The sequence below is a fragment of the Primulina eburnea genome, chromosome 14 (genome assembly GCF_022965805.1).
Source record: "Primulina eburnea isolate SZY01 chromosome 14, ASM2296580v1, whole genome shotgun sequence".
NCBI lineage: Eukaryota > Viridiplantae > Streptophyta > Magnoliopsida > Lamiales > Gesneriaceae > Primulina > Primulina eburnea.
Window position 1 is genome coordinate 4,312,123 of NC_133114.1, and position 24,653 is coordinate 4,336,775.

General features: G+C 33.7%; 2 protein-coding genes across 4 annotated transcripts; both read right to left on the reverse strand.

Annotated features, from left to right (window-relative positions):
* Window positions 1-3,008: 3,008 nt before the first annotated feature.
* LOC140812800 (subtilisin-like protease SBT3.6) lies at window positions 3,009-6,790 on the reverse strand. Of its 2 annotated transcripts, none has more exons than XM_073171164.1 (11): window positions 6,640-6,790; window positions 6,262-6,353; window positions 6,002-6,099; window positions 5,765-5,917; window positions 5,579-5,690; window positions 4,944-5,487; window positions 4,679-4,776; window positions 4,364-4,603; window positions 4,174-4,288; window positions 3,866-4,091; window positions 3,009-3,610 (listed from the first exon to the last, which is right to left on the reverse strand). In XM_073171164.1, exons 2-11 carry the CDS (start codon window positions 6,336-6,338, stop codon window positions 3,054-3,056), a joined length of 2,220 nt encoding a protein of 739 aa, XP_073027265.1. In that variant the 5' UTR covers window positions 6,339-6,353; window positions 6,640-6,790; the 3' UTR covers window positions 3,009-3,053. The 2 variants fall into 2 exon arrangements, with proteins under 2 accessions (XP_073027265.1, XP_073027264.1); XM_073171163.1 differs by having other exon boundaries at window positions 6,535-6,782.
* Window positions 6,791-17,289: 10,499 nt separating this feature from the next.
* LOC140812438 (squalene synthase-like) lies at window positions 17,290-23,525 on the reverse strand. Of its 2 annotated transcripts, none has more exons than XM_073170702.1 (15): window positions 23,336-23,525; window positions 22,859-23,064; window positions 22,204-22,246; window positions 21,990-22,079; window positions 20,980-21,055; window positions 20,440-20,509; window positions 19,884-20,027; window positions 19,695-19,799; window positions 19,411-19,557; window positions 19,131-19,206; window positions 18,499-18,587; window positions 17,996-18,087; window positions 17,874-17,919; window positions 17,718-17,787; window positions 17,290-17,628 (listed from the first exon to the last, which is right to left on the reverse strand). In XM_073170702.1, coding segments are annotated over exons 2-15 (1,245 nt in total). In that variant the 5' UTR covers window positions 23,054-23,064; window positions 23,336-23,525; the 3' UTR covers window positions 17,290-17,626. The 2 variants fall into 2 exon arrangements, with proteins under 2 accessions (XP_073026803.1, XP_073026804.1); XM_073170703.1 differs by having other exon boundaries at window positions 22,859-23,061; window positions 23,336-23,484.
* Window positions 23,526-24,653: the final 1,128 nt, after the last annotated feature.

A 24,653-nucleotide genomic window follows, 5' to 3' on the forward strand; every position in this document is an offset into this window, starting at 1 on the left:
GTATATCTTTAATATCATGATTAAATATAAATCAACTAATACAATCAATTGACCAACATATTATTGGACAAGTGTCATGTTTAATTATTTAAAACTAATATGTTGAATATTTCATGTTCGCCATATTGATTTTGATGTTAACAAAAGTTATTTTGTTTCTAACGAATTTATCTAAGTGCGCAGAAAGCTGAAATCAATCAGACTACGAACTGATCAGTTACCGAGTCAAAATGAAGCTATCGAGACACAAATTGATTGCCCAAACTGAACCAATCTAACTGAAATATCAAAAACCAGTTCAACTTATTATTCAGCTGATAGGTGGTTCAGCAGAAGACCTTCAGAAGCCCTGCCAGCTCATGAAGAGTTCAACTGATGAAAAGTCCAGATGACCAGTTCAACTGAATCAGTGAAATCAGTTTAGCTGACGAGCCAACTGATTTCACCACACCAGTTCAAGACCAGTTCATAGCATCAGTTAGGAGCCGATCAGTTTGCATAACACGAAAAGCTTATCTAAATAGAATCCAGCTGTGTACAAAGGTATAAAAGCAACTGTACGATCAAAATACAATAATGAACGTTGCAACAGAGCTTAAAGTCGAGACGTTCCAGAAAAGTTTTCAGAAAGGACAAGACACAAATTTCGAGGAATGGATTCAAACTGTAATGAACATAATTGACGAGTTTTGGTGAACGCTCACATTGACTCTATAAATATGAGATCCAGACCATCAACAAGTGTGTGTGAAGAACATAAAGGAGAGGAAGATAGGGCATGCATAATGCATATCAGCTTACAAGAAGCAATCAACCCAGATTTGAGGGAACACATCAACATTTTATCAGCTTAAATTAGAAGCACAATTCCTTCAGTGTGTGAGAACACTTTCGTATTGTATTCATAGATCAGTTCACACACACACTATCACTCAAGCATATACAAGAGAGTTGAACTGTAAATATTATTTGAGTGATTCTTGCACAAAGACAATAAACTTGTGTATGTAGTCTTAACACCTAGATGTTAAACAAGTGTTGTTGTTGCCTTCAGTCCAGGCTAGGAGTTCAGTTAGGCAAGTAGCGTAAGCCCTAAACTGAGTGGATTTATACAAGGTGTTGTATAAATAAAAGTCTTCTAGTGGAACCTACCAGATGTGGGAGAAGGGATGACATAAGAGCGCTTGAAGTATCCGAACAATCGAAAACATATATTGTGTTTTTAACTGTTTAACTATTGTTTTAAACTGATTTGATCAGTTCGAGCTGATATCAGTTCAGTTCTCACCATAGCTGAACTGTACAAGCAAGAATTGATCCCCGTATTTCAGTTAATCAGTTTACACAAAAGTTTTAAACTGGTCAGCTTTCTCAACGAATGATTAATTCGAGTATTTTTCACTTGGTTTAAAACCAAACTCAATTTAATTCAACGGTGTTTAAATCTTTATTCGTGAGACAAATCAATCATGCTCATATTTACGATAAAAAGTACTAATTTTGACATAAAAGTAATAATTTTTATAGGTGATTCAAATAGAAGTTTTTTCATACAAAATTTACATATAAACAGTAATAATAATAAAAATATTTTGTCGGTTTTCGTTTGACAAAGAGCTATGCAAATGGTTTATAAGAAACTAGCAGACAAATAAAAAGTCTTAAATCTAGCTAGTTAGGCCAAACTCCAAATCTAGTACCATTTGATACTTGATTTTGCCTCCGACCGAGCATCTTCTTCAAGTTAGGAATGGTGTCCGCTATACATTGCTCTGCCGGAATTAAAACAGTGCTCTAGATTTTCATCGACTATATTACTTAACATGGATGAAGAGTATAAAAACACTCTCGTATATCAATCTAAAAACACGAGAAAAAAGTAACAAAATAATCGTATATACAATCATACCATGTATGATTATTTCGTTAATACATAAATTGATTTTACGACAAAAGATATGTAATTGGATTCGAGAGAATATTTTATCTAATTTTAGAGGAGTTTCAACGCTACATATCTAAACAAACTAATGTGTTGGTGCCGTTGATTTTAAATATTATATTTCTTAAATTTAAAATTAAAATCTAATTTTATATTTATTTATTTTAATAGTTACAATATAAGTTTATAAGATTAATTATTTAGATGAATCAAATTATTTTGGAATTCTAGGTTGGATATGGGTCTTTTAGGCAAAAACTTATGTGAGATGATGTCACGAGTCGTATTTTGTGAGACGAATATCTTATTTGGGTCATCCATGAAAAAATATTACTTTTTATGCTAAGAGTATTACTTTTTATTGTGAATATCGGTAGGGTTGACTCATCTCACAGATAAAGATTCATGAAATCGTCTCATAAAAAACCTACACATGCATAAATTACATTATCTTGATGGAGGACTTCTCAAGATTCAAAGGGTATTTGTATATATATGAAATATAAATATGTCTAACCGTTTGTCAACCAATTGCCTGAATTATTTTCGAAAGAATTGCATTGGGATTTGAGATTGGATAAATCTAAAGGTCATTTAATTTCAAAATATCGTATCTTTCTACTATATATTTTTTAATTCAATATAAGTGATATCATTTGAAAAAATAAACAAACTAAAAATATTCAAGTAAAATGTATAGTATTTTGGTGAAATATAATATACCAAAACGGTGGTACTATAAAAAAATAGAAATTCATGGGTTTTTTTTTTGTTGTTGAACAATTTATACTCTCAATATTTTTCTCTTGGGATTGTAGACTCTTGACAGTTATATATTATTCTATATTTGTTGGTTCCTAACTTTTTTATTTGATTTTTTTTTTTGGTCATGTCGTTTAAAAAACTCTTATGAGAATGTATTATTTTTATGTCAAAAACTATTGCTTTTAACTACGTATATGGATTGTGTTAACCGGTTATAAATTTGTGAAATCGTCTCACAAAAAACTTAACCATTAAAATAAGGATAAAGACGTAATGGTTGTTTTGGGAAAAGAAATTGATATATTTTAACAAAGTCATATATCTCGATTAAAACAACAAAATTAAATTAGTATTCTTCAAGAACAGATCGAACAATCAATGGGATCCTAACATGATGAAATCCATCATCCCATACCAAACTTCCAAACGAGTAGACTCCTTGAACGCTCAAATTAGGCCAAAATGTCACCTTAAACTTGATCTTCTTCACTGTTGAACAAAACTTAAGAATCCCAGGTTCCACTATCACATGTGTACCAGGTGGAGCCTTGATCCTAGCAACGTAAACTGACGAAACGGAGCCCACATTCGTCACGGTTCTCGATACAGTGACACCCCTTTTCAGCTCAGGAATGGTGACAGAAGGCAGATTAAAGTTCGCCAGGAAGTTCGACGTTTTCGGGCAAGCAGTTTTGGTTCTGGTAAATGGGGTGATTGAGGAGGCATTATAGCCCATGGCACATAGGAATCGAGTGTAGTCACCCGTGTCTGTGTCATATATTAGACCGGGATCGATGGCTTTGTTGGGATCGATATGGCCACCACCATAATCGAAGGGGTCGGCTTGTTTGTATGGAGATCCTTCCGCAACCGCTGGCTGGCCATATTCGTCAGTTGACAAGGCTGCATATATACATGTGAAGAAAAATGGAAAAATCACATAAGTTTATTCAATAATGAGTAAAGAAAGAAATAGAAAAATGCTTGTAAAGGGGAAATGTTAATCCCTACAGAAACATTCATATTAGTCTCAAAGGTCTAAATTACCGACCTTTTCGTGTAAGAAAAAGGGCAAGATAAACAAGGACATGACAAATTTAACCATTAAATCATCATGTGGCCTAAACATAACGATCGAAGTAGTGATATTTCCTTTACCTGTTGTGATGAGGGCAGACTTAATTGCAGCAGGACTCCACTTAGGATGGATGGCCTTAATAAGAGCCACAATGGCAGATACATGGGGGCAGGACATGGAAGTTCCCGATTCGAATTTGAAGTGAAACGGAGAAAGTTTGTTTTTCTTGATGTCATCGTATGGTTGAGCTGCTTGAGCAGCAGACCACGAGGCGAGAATGTTAACTCCAGGAGCAGCAATATCAGGCTGTGGGATATTAGACTTCGACCTTAAAATATGTGTCGTATATAGTTGTAAAAAAAGTTCAAATGAGACCTTTTTTGGTTACCTTAAGCACAGACGGGGAGAGAGAACTTGGCCCTCTAGAAGAAAAGAGTGCAACATTAGGGGACACCTGCTGCCCTACTGCTGTCTTTGGAGCATTATATTTTATAACAGGATTTCTGTTTCAAGATTGAAAATCTTCTCTTATTTGTGAACACGAGGATTAAAGAGCCCTCGAAAAAAAAGGTTGTTACCTAGTTGATGCTATGTAGGAGAGTATGGAAGTTCCTATTGTGAAGTCCACTTGGGCACAAGGAACTTCCAAGCATAGGCTCACATCTTTAGTCAGAAACCTTGCAAAAACGATCCCGACGCCCTCGACTTCATGTACAGAACTTTCAGCAGTGGAAACAAACCTTTGGCTTCGTGATTCAAAACAAAGAATGACTTTTCCCTTGGCTAGAGTTGCATTCAACGATCCAGAAGCGCAACTTCTGTTATCAATTTGATACATGCAACTCATTTTTTCTTTTCTGGAAGGCGTGCAACTCAATTTGAAAATACTTTACCTTGCATCATCTTCATCAGCACCTGTTGCTGCGATGTCTTCTCCATACACAATAGGATAGAACTTGTCAAGATCCTTGCTTATGAACAAAGATTGACCCTGTATATAAAAGTGCAAGGACTTAGAAACAATATAGATTGTTGTCGTAATGGTAAAACTCGAATGTTTTGAATTATAGTACACGTTTCCGCTCCGCTCCTTCCTTCAAGTTCATATAATTGTCACTCATGACAACAGGTAAATCTATAAACTAGTGGAATAAGTACCACAAATGTTTGATTATTTCCGATGGTTAATGCTACTGGAAAAGCTCTATCAATGGTGCTTGCAGCAACTGTTATCATCCACGGAGCAGTATTGACGACCGTCTCAGGAAATGGACCGCTATTTCCACCCGAGCAGATGACAGGGATCCCACTAGCCACAGCATGGAATGAGCCTACAGACACAACGTCGTTAAAGTAACTCGAAAGGGGTGGCGCTAAACCCAATGACATCGAAATAACATCCACTCCATCGTGTATTGCATCGTCCAGTGCAGCAAGAAGATCAGCCGAGCTGCATCCACCCGTCGCCCAACACACTTTGTACATAGCCAGCCGAGCAGATGGGGCACCCCCTCTAGCCATCCCATGTCCTAATCCCAAAAAACTCACGTTTTTAACCAAAGAACCAGCTGCAATGGATGACGTGTGTGTCCCATGGCCTGATGCATCTCGAGGGGACATAAACTCCGTGCCATTTTCTGTGATCAGCTCTCCTAATTCGGCCTTGTAACCTTTAACATACCAACGGGCACCGATGATTTTCCTGTGAATAGACACCATATTTCAAATTCCAATCTTCATTGAGTCATGATAGCAATGTGAATCCCTTTATCTATTTTAGACAAAAGGTTTACCCGTTGCATTTCGAATGATCAAACTCTTCTCCAACCTGGCATTTGCCTTTCCAACGTGATGGAACTGGTTCCATTTCATCGTCTTTAAAGCTTTCCGACTCAGGCCATATTCCTGCTCTAAAGTAACTGACGAATCAAACTTATATTTACAAAACACTTCACAAGATTTTACTTGTTCGTTCTTACCAGAATCAAGAACACCAATGATAGAGCCACTCCCTGACCGAGATTTTACTAGAATCCCACCATTTAAATGATTTACGTGCAGAAAATCCCAACTTCGAGTCGTGTGCAGATGAAGAATACTGTTAGGAATGACACTAACAACACCAGGCAAACCTGAAATTCACAAGTTACGTAAATGGTAGTCAAAGAAGTAAAAAAGACATTGAACTGCACAATTTAAACTAGGAATCCCATAACCTGCAATAGTTTTGGCCTGGGATGGACTCAAGACTGCAGCAAATCCAGAGAATCCATGTTTGTAGCTGTACAAAATTGATTCACTTGCTGCTTCTTTGCTACAAAAAGTTAACATGAAATAATTCTATTGATTTCAAACTTTTCTTGAAAATCAAATGCAACACAGCGCCGAGCTGCAACGTAATTCAACACTGTGAAGAAGTAGAAAAGAACAAAGTTAGTTGGAAACTAAAAAACGGACTGAATAGGATTATATATACCTTTCGAGAATGCCTGAGAGAAGTTCATGGTGAGAATTTTCAACAAGATGAGGCTCATCATGCTGCCTATCTCCCATATAAACAATGTGAACCTACACATATATATATATAACCAAGGAAATTCTCAATCTTCGAGCTCGAATTACGACATTCTCGTACACCATAATTGACATGATGATGCCTATGCTTATGCCTATGCCTATGCCTATGTTAGCAACCAATTCATATCCATGACCATTAATTTGTACATTTTTTTAAGAAACAGGAACTCACATTGCTGGAAACTGCACCTTCGGCAGCAAAGCAACAAAGTTGGTAGGTGACAAAGAAAAGAACGACACAAACCCAATGAACAGCCATATTGAACTCAGCACTAACTTGAAGCGAAGCATTTAAATACACCTACTGCCCAACTAACTGCGACGTACAGTTCTTGGAAAATCTTGGTTGTTCCATTTGAACTTTTAGTGGTGATAACTGTTGCTAAACAGGATCTCCCATTTGTCTCGCAACCAGTAATGTCGAGACATTTCACACTATCAAAAGTACGTGAAGTTGAGTAAGCCGGTCACTACTCAAATTTAAAAATAAATAAAATTATATATATAATTAAAAATAAAACATACCTGTAGGCTGTACATATATCTTTTTTGTGTAATAAACAATTGAAACACGATATTTGGATTGTTGTATGATTTAAAAGAATGAAGTTGAATCATCGATACAAGCGATGAAAGTTCAATAAGTCCTATGGTACATATACGATGGGGTGTATATTTGCTCTGGTGTCAAAAGAAAACAATCAAAGTGTTATGTTTAAATTATTATATGATTTAAAAAAATGAAATTACGTCCTTACTTCAACTTAGTTTTTGATAAACCGATAAACGCTTGGTCAATACAGATGTAGTGAAAGTAAAAGCTTGCAAACTAAACAAGTAGCGTTGGGACATCACTGAGAGTGGGTTGGCCATTACTGAGGAGAGAAGACCGCCTAAAGTTAGTGACTTCATGTTTTCCGTGGAACGAAAATGGGATTTCAGTTGGAGTGGAGATGCTGACGTCACTTCCACTAACTTAGTGCCTGAGTTACTTTTTTTTTTTTTTTACTTTATTTATTTTTTTTATTTTGATTTTTGATATTTAATTAATGCTTTATGAAGACACTTTGATCGACTTCCACTGTTTCTTCTGAAGTGAGAAATCGCCAAATGTTACTTTCTATGAAGATCTTGTAATATCTTGGATAATTATTGGCTTTATTTATGCCACTTTTGAAATGTTTCTAATTATCATATTTAATTCTAATTATCATATTTAAGATAGAGTAGGTCTTCAACAAATCAGTTTGTGACTTGAGTTTTATTAAATTTATATATAAAAAAATTCATTTTAATAATATTTAACAATTTTATTCAATTATGACATTTATTTTATATGTATACTAATGCAAGTTGCATAAATAAAGTTTTTGAATTATAAGTACCATGGAGTCCATCAGTTTAATGGATCATGAATTTTGTAGGAAATGTATTGTATATTTTTAATATATTCTTAGTCGATTCCGTTGCCTAAAACGAGGATAAATGTTGCTCAAGTTTGAGGCTAATATCTATTATGTAAATGTAATGTTTCATTAGAAAGGGCATGAAGATGTCTATTTATATAGATGGATGCTCATTTGATGGACACTAATAAATCATCCATCGGACTTTCCAAGGGGTTATCATTTATCGAGTGGAATAATATGCGGTTATGGTTGTAAACAATTAGTCCTTAGACCCGGGGTAACATGGAGACTACGTATTAACATGCACTTTGATCCGTTTATCGACTATATTGAGGGTCATCAGGTGGTGATGTTTGGTGAAAAACGTATGTGCCAATGCGTTATAGTTAGAGATTCACCTCTCACTCACGGGTGTGAATATCTTATGTGATCTGATGAGTTAATAGTGCAAGAAATCTCTGGTCAGATTAAAACATGTGCATCATGGAAATGAATTTCCTTAGTTACACATGTTATGCCACCATTATTGCTCAAAGATACATCACATCATTATCGAATTCATTTGCGATGTACCAACGAATGCGGATTTGATCGGGATACATAAGTTGAAGGGATCATACTGTATGCTAATCATTATTGGAATACTGTTTTCTCTCATCTAAGGAGTAACAGAAGTTTAAAAGTTTTAATTTCGACGTTTCAAATGTTCTTTGGACGCCGTATGATTTATAACATTCATAGGGTGTTTAGTTTATTTACTTTTGCATATTTAACATCAGCTTCGATTGTTCCGATTTTTAAGTGCATATAGCACTTCTTGTAAATCTCTACGAACGGATCTCCTCTTTGATTTTCTAATCAGATCCATGATCGAATATTGGATTACTTGTTTAGATCGCACTAGAGATCTTAAATAATTTTTTTTTCGAGATTGGATCGCCGGAATTTCATAGATCCTGGCGTGATGTAATCGTGGAAGTGGCCGTGAAATTTTCCTGTGAAAAATTGGGGTCGGTCGCTTTTCTTGAGGATAGAGGGTGGACAAAACTTTCTCTGCCAAAATCTATGTGTAAAACTTTTATTATTTCATATAACCCTTAATAAAATATCTGTAGACTTTGATTCCTGGTCACAGCAGAATTCCTTCTCCTATTAAGCTTTATAATCAAAATCTCATTAGGATTTCTATTTTAATTAATTAAAATTCTCATGTTTTATATATCATGCAAAGTCAAATCTTGTTTATATATATATAAACACATACACACACACATACATACATACATATATTCATATGTATATGTATAGACATATATGTAAAATTCGATAACCATTATTTAATTTCTTAATCAATTGTTAATCAATTATAGACCCTTCTAGAATATTCAATGATAATCATATACATATAGTAGTCACTACTACTAACATTATTATTTAATTAGTTGATTCTAAATTAACAATTATGAACCCATTATAACTACGATCGATAATCAGATAGTGCCGATGTACCGAATGTACAAATCTTGTTGATATAATGAAAATTGAAATTTTCGAATATCAAAATTTCCCCTGATCCATTTTTGACAATGCCAGTTTTGTGAATTCTTTCATCAAAACAGACAGTTTCACTATCTTATTTAGTTAACATTTGAGCTAAATTCCACAACTTCAAATACGAGAAATTCTCTTATAAACTTTGATCTCCATCAAACTATAGTCGTCAAATTCAACTCCTTGAACTTGTCTATCTCAATGAGAATACAAAATATGATACTTGTGTGACCCTCAATGGTTCAGAGATACAGATAGCCATTGGTTCCCAACTTCATGTGATTCAGAATAACATTTATTCTTATTCGGACTTACACTAACTAGTCTCATTCTTTTTATGAACACATTGATCAAGAATTTCATTACTCAACTCTGATTGCTACCATCAGATTATAAATAGAGCGTCCAGTATAATTGCCTCATGATCCCCTAGATATCACTGATAGTGCTTGTAAAAATATTAAGTTGTTGGCGTACAGTAAGTGAAGAGAGTACAACTGCCAAATTTAATGAAAGAGTCCACAAAACTGGCAATTGCAAAAAAATGGAACATCGAAAAATTTTGACCTTCAAAAATTTTAATTTTAATTATATGAACGAGATTTATACCATCCATATATCGGCGATGTTTGATCGTCGATCGAGATTGTAATGAGTCCATAATTATTTAATTAGTTAATCTAGAATATAATAATTTAATAATAATTGAGAATTCATGATTACTATATAAGATTCTAATGAATATTACAGAAGGAGTCTAAAATTAGTTAATTGACTAAGTAATTAAATAATATTTAATTACACCATATCATATATTATCAATAGTTGATAATTATTTAATTATAACATATATTTTTAAGAATGAAAATACAACATGAGATTTTTAAAGAATAGAAATATAGAATCGATTCAAGGATAATTATGGATGGATTGAAATGTTGTGTTTATTAAATACAAGTTATCAAAAGTTGATAATCTCTAACTGAGTTGGTGTTCAATATTCTTAAACACAAAAGTAAATCAAATCTAAAAACCATATGAATTGTTTAAATCATACGACGCTGAACAAAGTTTTTACTGTAAAAAAAAAAAATTAAACTTTTGCTACGTCTGAATACAATAAAACAATACTCCAACTATTTATACAATACTATTAATATTATGTAAAAAAAACCTGCTCTTAAATTTATAATAATACATTCATCTTACAAACAAATTACAAACACATACATTTAATATGCTTGCTAAATTATTTATGCAAAAATTTACACACTATCAAAACAAACTATAAATATTTTATATTTATATCCTTTTTTTAGTCTATATATTAATTTAATTCTAAAAATAGTTGTTCACAATAAACCAACTTTACAAGTGCATAGAATTACTGGTAACTATAAATTTTATTCTTTGGATCCCAATATAAGATGTCTTTCTATTTTCTTAGAAAAATGTGTGGAATATTGTTTACTCCAAGTGTTCAAAAACAAAAAATCTCAAGTTAGTTATGACGTGAATAATAATTTCCATGTAATTATTATTTTCGGGTATCTGCCATTTTGAGATTGTGCCAATATGAGATTACTTTCATTTAAGTTTGTGATAAAAATGGAAAGAAATGGTAGGTAGCAGTCTTTTGCTTTTAAAATAAGAGTAAGTCTCTTGTGAGACGATCTCACGAATCTTTATCTGTGAGATGGGTCAACTCTATCGATATTCATACTAGAAAGTAATACTCTTGCATAAAAATTAATAATTTTCATGGATGACCCAAATAAGAGATTCGTCTCATAAAATACGATCGAGAGACCGTCTCACACAAATTTTTTTCTTAAAATATATAAATGTGCGTCTCTTTTTTCATCATTTTTATTGGGCTAAAGTTTCGATATCCTTTTGTTAAGGAAGGTTTGATGAGCTTAGTGTCAGTAAATTCCGATTTTCTCATATTATAAACATATTATATTTTAACGTAAAAAAATTTCATAAAAGCCAATTTAGTAATATATTATATATATTATTATATTATATAATACGAAAACACCTCATACTAACTGAATAGAGTCATCATCTTATCAGGAATTCTTTATCTTTTATTAAATCTAACATAAAAAACTATTATAAAAATATTTTGTGATTTTTATATTTTAATATAATGTCTAGAAGTTTACACAAATATTATTTAACACAAAAAATTTAATATGTATGTACGCGTCACCTATATCATAGGATACTAATATATTTAATATATAACTATTATATTCTAATAAAATATTTCTTTATCTTTATTTGTACTTTTATATTTTTAATAAATAATCATACTACCAACAACATAAAAAATTATTACAAAAATCATGTAATTAAGTTATTAATATCATTTTTAAATTTTATATAATTATGTTGTTAAACACACATGCACGTCACGAAATATTTTTTAACCTCCTAATAATAAACATTAACAATAATATTGTTTGTTTAATTACACGATTTAAATGAGAATGACCTGATTTGATTGTCAAAATATAGTGAAAGGACTTAATTTATTCAACGAAATATATATGATTAAAAAGTTACCTCATGATTAGGGGTGTAAATAAATTGAGCCAGTTCGCGATTGAAAAAAAAAAATGATTTGTATTCGAGTTTATCGAATTCGAGTCGAACTTGAACATGTTTGAATTTTTTTCGAGTTGAACTCGAACACAAATGATTTTGTTCGATAGTTCGCAAGCAGCTCATGAACATTAATATTTTATTAATATAATATAATTTTATAATAAATAAATAAATTTCGAATCTTTCGAGTACTTATTTTCGAACAATAGTTCGAAAAGTTTGCGAACATGTTCGTCTGATTCAATCCGAACTCTAACTTAAGCTTTAATTCGAAACGAATTCGAACTCGAAGAAAACTAATTGGAGCCTTCAAATTTTCGTCATAGTCAGCCCAATTTGGTTTGTTTACACCCCTAAGAGCATCTCCAATGGGAGGTTCATGGCATGAGGTTTATAAAATAAACCTTACCAAACAAAAAACATTACATTGAGAATTGTAGGTTCAAGGTTTATAGGATAAACATGGTCCATGGTTTTAAACCATGTTTATTGTGTGGGTCCCACCACAATATAAAAAGTTGTTTTTTTTTTATTTCTTTAGTTTGATATATGACCCACACAAACTCATATAATTGTGCATTCTTTTTTGCATGCATTTCGATTCTTTTTTTTTTTGCATAAATTTTTTTATTTCATTTAAAAAATAATAAAAATAATAATTATTCCATTTTTGGCAATAAATAGGCATAGTCTCATTCTCTACCCAACACTATCATTTTTCTTTCAATTTACACAATTACATTTTATTTCTTGTTATCCACATATTGATAAAAATTACCATCAATATTGGATAAATTTGTTGGGTTCTTCCAACTCACAAGATAATTCATCTTCGGACAATCTAAATATCCGCCCTCATAATTTTCAATATTCCCCAAATTTACCAATGAATCTGAATAATAGCCAGGGAGCTCTGGTTTTAATGTACCCACTGGAATTTTTTCAATATCCTTTCATGCCACCACCTCCTTATGGAATTCCTCCTCCTATAGCAGCGGGTTTTGGTTCAGACGAATCAAGAAGGACTAGTACAGAGGGAACTGTCACAGAGAAAGAATCCATGACGCCTATTTCTGTACCCAGATCTCATTTGCCACCACATTCATCGCCAGTTGAACTTGAGAATATTATCCTTGATAAGGACACAGATTCAGGCAATGAGGACCATGCACCACAACCAAAAAAGGTTTCTTGGTCACTCGGAGAAGAGGAGGTCCTTGCAATGTCATGAGTCTGTATTAGCACTGATCCTAAAATTGGTAATTCTCAGAAGATGGAACAAATGTGGGCTAGGATCGCAGTGGAGTACAACAAAAATCGACCTGCCAAAACTATTGAGAGACGATGGCAACCATTGAAATCACATTTCTACTATATGCAAAAAATGACGTCGTTGTTTAATGGAATATACAATAAAGTTCATATTCAATGGGGAAGTGGTTGCAACGACGCTGATATACTTGTAAAGGCGCATGAAGAGTGGATGACTGAGCCAAAGAACAAAAACAAACCGTTCAAGTATGAGCATGTGTGGAGGATTCTTGCAGAGTGCCAGAAGTTTGCTCCACAATCAATCGATCATCGCAGAATGAAGAAGAAAAAAACTTCTGCTTCAGAGGAATACACATCCTATTCAAATCCAGATATGAGTGTTGACGAAGATGAAGAGCGAAGTTGCAGTCGACCAATTGGGCAAAAAGTGGCAAAAAGAAAGGGAAAAAACAAATTAGCAGCATACGAAGAGTTGAAAGAACGCATTGACAAAATATGGAGGAATTTACTGCCTACACGCAACAAAAATTGGAGGAAATCAGATCTCACAACCGAACACGTGAATATCAAATCCTTATGAAAGATACTACTGCAATGACACAAGAGCAACTTCGTATTCACGTTCATATGTGTGACGAAATTAAAAAGAAATGGGGCATTTAGTAGTTTAATTTTTCTTACCTGTTTTTTATTCTTATCTTCTTTTATTTTTTTTATGTGGTTGTATCTTGTTGTTGTCTATGCTTTTTATTTGTTGTTTGTGCTTTAAATTTGCTCGTGCCTTCTTGTTTTTTGTACTTTTTATTTTTAAATAATGTAATGTTATGTTCTAAATTATTGTCTGTGCTTTTTATTTGTTGTTTGTGCTTTTATCGGATTACAATCTCCTAGTTGGTTACATCTGTTGTTTGTTCAGAGAAAGAAATTCGAATCTGACATTGATTTGACACACAATACTTTACTTTGCATAAAAAAAGGCATCTGATGCTGAAATTAATATAATATAATAATTAATGTTATTAATAATTAAAATCCATAGCTTTTTTTTTATTGGATTACAATCTCCTAGTTGGTTACAGCTGTTGTTTGTTCAGAGAAATCAATCCGAATCTGACATTGATTTGCCACACAATACTTTACTTTTTCATAAAAAAAGGCATCCGATGCTGAAAATATAATATTTATTGATGTTGAGGACAACAATAGGTAGATATTAAAGAATAGGCTATATACTTTCCTTTATCATAAAAAAAAGCATCCGATGCTGAAATATATTATTTATTGATGTTGAGGACAACAATATATAGACATTAAAGAATAGTCTATATAATCAAGGGCAGACTTCACATCCTTATACTACAAAACATTGATACATTCGTATATGGAAAATATGTCCACAGATCACAACTCATTCTCTACCACCGATAGTGATGATGACTTCTTTGAAGTGGCGATGAATGATGACACAGATGAACAAACGATGAAAATGATACTCCAGCAACAGCATATGCTTCTCGGGGCAGCACAAAGTTCTTTTGGTGGATCGAAGAGGAGAAAATATGTGGAACGGGACAGCACAGCTTCACACGCTCGTCTTGTGAATGATTACTTCACAGAACAACCGGTATGGAGCAACGAAGTATTTCGCCGACGTTTTCGGATGCAACGAGAGTTATTCTTGCGCATAGTCAATGCAATGAAAGTCATGATGAATATTTTCACTGGAGAGTCGATGCAACGTCAAAAAAAGGCTTTTCACCACTTCAAAAATGCACAGTTGCTATCCGTCAACTGGCATATGGAGGCCCTGCAGATCATTATGATGAGTACTTACGGGTTGCTGAAACAACGGCCATCGATTGCTTGTTCAAATTTTGTCGATGTGTGATTGAAATATTTGATGAGCGATACCTTCGAAGGCCCAGTGCTGATGATAAAAAACATTTGGTTGAAATGCACTTGCAGAGACACAGATTCCCCGGTATGTTGGGTAGCCTTGATTGCATTCATTGGGAATGGAAAAATTGCCAGGTCGCTTGGAAATGTCAGTTTACACGAGGTGACCATGGAGTCCCTACAATCATGCTTGAGGCGGTTGCGTCTGCAGACTTATGGATTTGGCATGCTTTGTTTGGTGTTGCAAGATCAAATAATGATATCAACATGCTTAACCAATCACCTTTGTTCAATTATGTGCTGCAAGGAAATGCACCCTAGATAAATTTCACGGTAAATGGCACACAATATACACAAGGATACTACTTAACAGATGGAATCTATCTGGAGTGGACAGCTTTTGTCAAGAGCTTCCCATGCCCTCAGGACCCTAAAAGAAAGAAGTTTAAAGAAATGCAGGAGGCTGTACGAAAGGATGTCGACCGGGCATTCGGGGTTCTACAATCTCGTTGGGCAATAATCAAAGGTCCAGGGAGATTTTGGTACAGGAATAACTTGAAAGATATCACGTATACATGTATTATTTTGCACAACATGATAGTTGAGGATGAGGGAGATACATCACCCAATTGGTCGGATGAGCACATCGATGATACGTCTCCAGACATAATCCACAGTGCGATTGGAGAATTTAATGAATACATCAAGAGAAATTGCAATCTACGTGATAGGGAAATACATCATCAACTTCGAGCTGACTTGGTTGAACACATATGGGCAAGTTACGTCAAAAATTAATTGTCTTTTATATTTTATTTTGTGAATTGTTTGTACTGGTTTTTATTGAAGTTCTCAATAAAATTTCAATGATATTTTTATTTTATTTTTTTTTATAAATTTTTCAAATTTGCTAAATTATCAAAAAAATGTATGATTAATTAAATACTTTAGAAAATTAAATTGATTAGGATAAATATATATTTAGTCAAATATATAAGTGAAAGTAAAAAATAAAGATAGTAAATTAAAATGAGTAGATGAATGTGTGATTTGATAGTGGGGTCTACAAAAATTGTGTTTTTGGGTTTATGATTGTGGTGGAAAGGTTTAAAAATAATGAGGTTTTTAACTTGAGTGGGTCTCATGTGAGACCGTCTCACAGATCATAATATGTGAGACGGGTCAACCTTACCCATATTCACAATAAAAAGTAATACCCTTAGCATAAAAAGTAATATTTTTTCATGGGTGACCCAAATAAGAGATCCGTCTCACAAATACGATCCGTAAGATCGTCTCACACAAGTTTTTGTCTTTTAACTTTTGATGTGGCAGTGATGTGACGCAGAATAAACCTGGTAATGAGGTTTATGATTGGAGATGCCCTAATCATGATACATACAAAGAATAAAGTCGACATTTTGTTTTTCTTTAACAATCATTATTCACGGAAAAATATATTATCGTAAATTTATCCACACACAAGTATGTTTGAATCTAGTCCAAATCTTATCCAAATTCAAATTATCGTATAACCTCCCATTTTAAAATTATTATAATAAAAAAATTCATATAAAACTAATCTATAAAAAATATATTTTAATCAAATTTTATATTTCTTATACAAGATTTTTTTTTTTTGAATATGCACGCATTGAGTGGAATGGATACTAGTTATTCATAAAGTCAACATGAATTTAAAAGTTTACCGCAACGTCAATGTGACATTTCACTTTATAGAACTCGAAGCCAAATGCCAAGATTAAATTTTAGCAGTCTTTTCATCTTTTTTGACGCCACCTCAAAATGCGTAGTTCGTTGAATACCGAGGATTAATCGAAACATCTGCACTTCCAATTTTTTTATTGCCACTAGTTCTTTGACAAAAGCATGTTTTACCACAATTTCACGCGTACATGATTTACACGAACACATGGCCTAAGTTGCTCCCAAAAAAAGAAGACAAAAAAATGCATGAAGTATGCTATCAAAAGCCAAGCTCTTAGCTGTCTAGACTAGTTAATTTGCCACCAAAAAAATTTTAGAAAAACATTCACAAGTCGAAATCGCAAATGAAGGAGAAGAAGTACATATGCTCGGCAACTGGAGAATAAACAACTTTTTTCGATTGATATTATTTTTGAGGAGCTGTGTTTAGTTTTAATATAAGTTTAATCGTCAGATTTATCAAAATAAAGACTAAAGTCATTTCATTTAACAACTCATTCAGTCGTTATCCTCAAAAAAAAAATATAATGATACATGGACATGAAAATTGCTTGAGATGACAAAACGAAACACTAAATACAAGATAACATAATTCTCATCATTTGGGTTTATAGCAAACATATTTAATAGCTTTCTCGGCTTATGTTAACATACATACCAGAAAGCAAAACACAGCAGAAAACTTCAGCGACTCGCTAAGTTAGCACAAGGGATGAACTTGAAACATCATCCTGGTCTTCAGGACAACAGGGATAAGTTTCTTTCTACAGCTACTTATTTATAACAAGAGATTCCTGCATTTTATGAAGAACGCCATGGGAATTGGAAACCATGTTCTATTGCAATGACTAAAAACTACTATATCTTGGATGGAAACACTTACAGACAGCAGTGGATCGAGTTGCAGATAAGTATGATACAAGAATGGCCAGTGCGATAAAGATGATAACAAACTGCAAGAAATAATCATGACTAGAAATTTATGAGATGGGAGGAGTCTGTTTCGATTGAAACAGAAGAAAAGGAATTTGAAGCTAACCGTAGCAGTATTATATTGGGGCTTGCTCTGGATCACATAAGATTTCCTGGTGAAAAAACAAGAAGCATTATCTCAAGTCAACAATAAAATTCTGGAAGAAAAAAACTAAAAAGCTAAACAACCTTTTGTTTATGGTTCCCGAATCCATGCATATTTTCAAGATCACTTCTAAGCTGTCTTTTGTCTTTCTAGCATTAGGATCATTGTCATCCATCTAGAAGTTTCAGAAAACAGCCCATTTGTGATGTATGAAGGGAAACGATAACGCAGGCAAAGGGAAAAAAGTCAACATTCGACAGCGTCATTAAATAATTTTAATTTCAAGACTTTTATAGTTGTCTATTATGTGTACACATTTCGAACAAAAATTCCAAAGTGTAAACTGTGCATGAAAAGCTTATAGAATATGACAGATTAACTATGAACATAAAAATCTGAAACAGAAACTTGCTGATGAAATTTTGAATGTTTCAAAACCTTGATCTACTCAATTTGATGCAGAAATATTTGTAGGTAAATTAATTGATGCCAGTTTACAGTAAATTATGCTTAAACTTTTGCCATGAAACCTGTTGCATGACTCTATAATCAGGAGTGTTATACTCGTATAGATGAAGTTTCTTACCTTAAATTTTAGCATACGAGAGAAATCATAAAAGGCTCCATACACATCCGGCATGGCCTTAGTTCGGTCAATAACTTTGGCAGTAAGACCTAGGCAAGAACAGGAAAACAAAAAACATGGTATCTTTTGTAGATTAAAAACAGAATTAAATGAAAACAGCACATCATTTCAAGAAGCTGGCAGAAATATAAAGTAAAGCCAAATGCAACCTGAACTTTGGTCAAGTTATTTCGTCAGAAACAGCCACATTTGGATATAGCATAAATTCACATATTGCACTTAAAGTTAAATTCTGTGTGGCTGGTTACTGACAAAACGGTCGATAGTTTAGGAAGCTTTTCAGCTTGTGAGCTATTTTCAAGGTCAAGAACATTGAGAAGCAAAAGCAGGAGTGAAAAGACTGGTCATTAGTATAATCGCAGGCCAACACAAATCATTTTCAGGTACAGATTGATGTTTTCGTGACCAAATAATTGATTTTGCCACTTTGCATATTACATATGTACCTCCACTTGCAACAAACTCAGTTTCTCAATCTCATGACTGCGTTACGCAGACAAGAATGGAAAGAAGAAATAAACACAAACCATCTTGTCCGTGAAAGAAGATCAGATTGAGAGAAATCAACTGACCACGTCTCATTTTCACAACACCTCTGAATACTTGAATGTTGTTGTAGCACAAAGCTAGAGTCCCTATTGCCATTACCTGTGGATATTAATAAAGCCAAATCAAATGTACCTTCTGAGATTTTACAATATAAATTTGAATGCAAGCCAGAACCACTCATGGATGTTGGGATGACATTAGCCATGCAAGTTATTCACAGGAAGTAATATTTTTTAATGTTCTAGACAACAGAACTATGGTTTATTTGAGAAAATATTTAAAACGATGCATTAACATGTGTACCTGTGGAATTGAACAAAATCGAAAGATTGCTGGATCCCGCAAAGCAGACATGTACTTCAGGCAGTCTTCAACATGTGATAAAGCATTTGTGACCATGTCATTCAGGCACTGCACTGCCTTAACTGAATTGTCTTCATATTTTAAATCCTGAAAGAAATCCAAACAGCAGATACTGAATTTGATTTTATTGGGTTACAATTAAATCCACAACTGTGAAGCAACTTAACTTCTGAAATGAATTACAGTATTGAGATAAGGAAGGCATGAAGCAAGGAAAAAAGTACCTCGAGTTTGTTAACATATTTATTCCAAATTTGGCGAGGCCAAAACATTCTTGATTTGGGAATCTCATTGATATCCTCCAGATAATCCCTGATAATATTTGTTTTCTGTACTTACCGCAAAGAAACAAGGCAAGTATCATGAGTATCGAATGGGAGAGAAAAGTAAAACATTGATTTTGCTAACATTACCTGAAGAAATAAACCCATTGAGTTCGAGAGCGCATCTGAAGCAAGATCTTCTTTTCCTGAAGCATGGAAAAGCTTTGACAATCCTAATCCAACTAGTCCAGCCACATAGTGACAATATTCATCATAATCATCTACTGTTTCTACCTGGGAAGAGTGAAAAATTGTTATGAACTCAATTTGATGCTTGTCGTTCCACGCATAGGACTCCAGGATATTTCATATTTATTATTTCGCCAATGGCAAAACGAAAGGTAATAAGTAGATAGTACTGTTGCTAAGAGATCTAGAATCCATAAGCTGACATCTGTACTTCCTGATGAATAACAGATTAGAAAACATTGTCAATCACATACACGAGCAAAGCTTTTAAGTGACATGCTAGGTTCCATGACATCACTTCTTTGTTGATGAGTAACAGTTTTGAAAAAGTAGTCGAGTACAGAGACAAGCAAAGATAATATTAGTATATTCTAGATTCTATTGAAGACTTGGCCAAACGACAAGTAACCCAAAATTACAAAGCACTAATACAACCAACACGAGTGTGAATAGCTACCTCTTTGCATATAAATTTTGCCATTCCTGCACCCATTCTCAAGGTAATATCCTCAATAGCCTCTTGATAACTGCAAAAGAGAATAAAACTTTTCATTCACAAAAAGCATCATTTTACACATTGAACTAGTTGTGAACCAAAACAATTCAAGTTAACAATGCCAAGCATCAACAATCAGAAGTGTGGCATCACATAAGAAATGAAGCATGATTTTATGAGGAGATTGTGGAATTGAAAAAAATCGACCATCACCAGCAGAATTCAGATTATTTCCAATCTCTACAACTAGTGTGCAGAGTCCAATTTCCTGGCTAATTTTAATTATTTTGCTTCCAGGTTCTCTCTCCACAATCTAGTTCAAATGTAATGCTCTACTCAATCTCGTCCACTAGTAGAAATATTGTTTGGAAAAAGCATATAGTATTAACATAAATTTAGTTTCCTAGTTCAATTCATTGAATGCCAAATAAATTGTACACACATTTCAAGAAAAAATAGACATACTGCTACATGAGCAATGATGTCAGTGAAGAGGTTTACCTGCTTCCAAGCTCCAGGAAGGCCGTCGTTAGATGATGGAACTCATCCATGAGAACTTTGTAGTCCTTAGTCCCACCTGAGAGGACATACAAGGATGGCTTAGAAATTTAATGAATCCAGTGGAGTTTAGATAACAGAGAAGAATTCATCAGGATGTCCCTCATGTTCGAAATAATGAAGGTGACCAAAGCAGTCAGCGGAAATAGAGTGTCTATCTCAAAAATGAGATTCGGCATCATTTGAAGAGTAACCAACTCTTGCACGAGTAATTTGAAAATGGTGGGAATTTATATAATACTTTTTGAGCAATCTGATGCTTCGTACTACTATAGCAGCAGCTAGAAAGAATACTGCTCACTCCTGCCCCATTAATTTTGATCATATATCTTTCTCTACTTTGTCGTGACTAGGACACTCAATGTTTGATAAATGCTTCTATTGTCATTTTGATGAAGATTACAATAAAAGACCGAACTATTGTAGTCATAAAGTGGGAGATTGGTACAAGGATGATGGTATCTCATTCGACTTTAACATAATGATAACAGAAAAAAATCTACGGTAAACAAAAGGAATTATAGGTGTCCCATTTACCAATCAAAGCAGGTAATGTGTCCGTAGAAAAAATCCAAGTCTGCGTTAGTTTACAATGTCAAGAATTATGACCAAAATGTCTTAGCAGGTGCTCTAAGTTGTAACAACTATATTCAGACCAAATGCTCATTCTTTTAACAGCATACGGTTTACTTTAAGAAGGATAGTTGGTGAATGCAAGTATATCAAGTTTTTATTTCCTTCATTACTTCAGGACCAGCAGCTATAACAACGTTTGTCAAAGTGACCGACAAGAAAGTGAAGCCTCGTCAGACTTAACTATAGCATATACATATTAACAACAAAGAGAAGGTACAAATTAAGATGATCCCAAACACTGTCCTTAAAGGAATGAAATAAGAGCCCTTGATAGTAATAACATGAAGTAGATCAAATGCCAGAACTCGAAAACTCACATGAAAAATGCCATTCACGGTCGTATATGTGACGGTGAAAAGACATCAAAATTGGTACTTTAACCTCTGTTGCTATGCTCGTATCATCCTCTGTCATATTAATCAAATTAATCATTAAGGTGGTTATTTGGGAATCGAAAATTTAAAATGAAATATTTTACCAGCATTAGAACGAAAACTGTAAAAAAAATACGCTACCCAATAGAAATCTTACCAACAGTATCAAGAGCTCGGAGAACCAAATAGAAGATGCATATCTGCAAAATTCCATGTTATTTGCTTGATTAGCCAATTGACTTCAAAAATAACTAGAGAATAAAACAAAACCAAAATATTAGCCCTTTCGTTATGATCACAATTCATTTAATCTAGTTGTAATTTTTGTTACCAACTTGTTAGTGTTAATCAAGAACCAAATCTTTAGATGCTTCTACAGTTCTACCTGGTATTAGCATCTGACCATAGTTCAGTGACAGCCTATTATAAAAAAAAAATCCTAATCAAGACATCACAAGTTAGCTCAATTCCTTTTAAAATCGAAAATTGATTGACTATAACTTAAAATTTGATGAAGTTGGTTTTGGCAATGATTTGGGTTCTTTTTTGCCCACAATCCCCCAAGCATCGTATCCTCCTCGGATATTAATTTCATTCATATTTTTACAGGTCTCGGCTTACATTATTGTTGGACAGGCTATTCTAGTCTAACTTTTGGAAAATTTTGTTTTCAAGGCATTCACACAAAAATATAATGCTAAGACTAAAAACTTAACAGAGCCTTCTCAACAAAAAATCCACAACGATATCAACACCTGGCAAAATTTCAACCAAAATAACGCAACAGGAAAAGATAAATCAACTAAACTTACTGCATCACGAAGATCGGTATCTAGCTGCTGAATAACGAGAGCAAAACTCCTCGAAACTTTGTGAAGCATAGAGTAGCAAAATCCCCAGTGCGGCTCCGACGGAATCTGCTTCTCCGCATTCCTAGCCGCCAACTTCAGCTTCACCAACGGATATAAATCGTCCGGATGCTGCCAAATTGCACGCAGACTCCCCATTTTTACCCCTGCTGCTCAACAACAATTTAAAACCAAAAAACAAAAAAACAAAACCAAATTCCAACCTCTCTACAAATCATATATCAATCCAAAAAACACATAACGAATGGACATCCTTCAATCCGATTCCAGATTTCAAAAATCAGGGTATCCAAATATGATTCTCAATCATTTTGTCTGAAACTTTAACCAAATAAAACAGCATGGATTCAGAACAAAAAGATCTGAATTTCCAAGCAAGATCTTCAAGCAAAAATCACTCAAATTAAGTGCATTCCGTACCTTCGTCGGGTTTGAAAGCGGTCTGTTCTGGCAAATGCAAATCTTTAGAGAATTTATGGTGCGTGATGATCGAAAATAGGACGCAACAATGAAGCTATTGAAATAGCGAATTCGTCGGTCCATGATATATATTTGATATAATCAATGGCATTGATGGAATAAAGTTGGTAAAGGACCTCGCACTGCCTCATTTTCTCACACACACACACACATGTCTACGTGGCCACTTTCAAAAACAAAAAATTAATAATAATCATTTCGTTTCTCCTATTAAATTTTTATTAGCGATATCAATAGGTCCGGTTTTTACTCAGATCCACAATGGATCCGTGTGTATGGGGTGAATTTGAGTATACTAAATGGGTCATGAGATGGGTCTCGTGTCTAATTTTTCAGACCCGTCTGGATATAGGGCGGGTCATGGGTTCTATAATATCCGCTACATACTCGCCCCATATATGTAGATATAAATATTTTAGGGTTTTAGTTTTATTAATTTTTATTTTTTTAGTAGATCACCTTGACCATAACGATTTTAGCTATTCTTATGTCAACTGTTGCATTTGAATATGCTTTTAATAATAATGGAAGAATAGTTGGTCCTCATCTTATTAGACTTAAATATTGCCTACTCGCTGATTTTATATTGATCTGTTTAAATTATGTTATAATTTATTTTTGGGGATGTCAAGATTTTTTTGGAGAGCTAGTAACTCTTTTTTATGTAATTTTTTATATTGTGAAAATACTTTGTTTGTTATTATTAAATGTGGTTGAAAACATGAATTAATTTTCCACAATTTTGTATTTAGAGGCTTGTCTGTTTCATAATTTAGTCATGTGAGAAGAAATATTACTTTTTTATTTTAAAAAAATTCGGGTCTCACGGGTCTACCCGACCCCGTTTCGTATTCGAGGTCGGGTGGATCCGAAGAATATTTAACCGGGGTAGGGTGGGTAATGGGTTAAAGTTTTTTTCATAGGGAGGGTCTTGGGTTTAGCCAAATCCACCTCATACCCGCCCCATTGACCTCTCTAGTTTTTATCTATATTTATAAAAAGATAGATTTGACTTCGTATTTAAAGTGAAATATAATAATTTTGAAAAAAAAATATTTTTTTATAGATTTGGTGTGGATAAAAATTTATGTGAGACGGTCTCGTGGGTCGTATTTTGTGAGACGGATCTCTTATTTGGATCATCTATGAAAAATATTACTTTTTGTTGTGAATATCGATAGAGTTGACTCGTCTCACAGATAAAGATTCGTGAGACCGTCTCACAAGAGACTTATAAGAAACTCGTCACAAAAGTGGT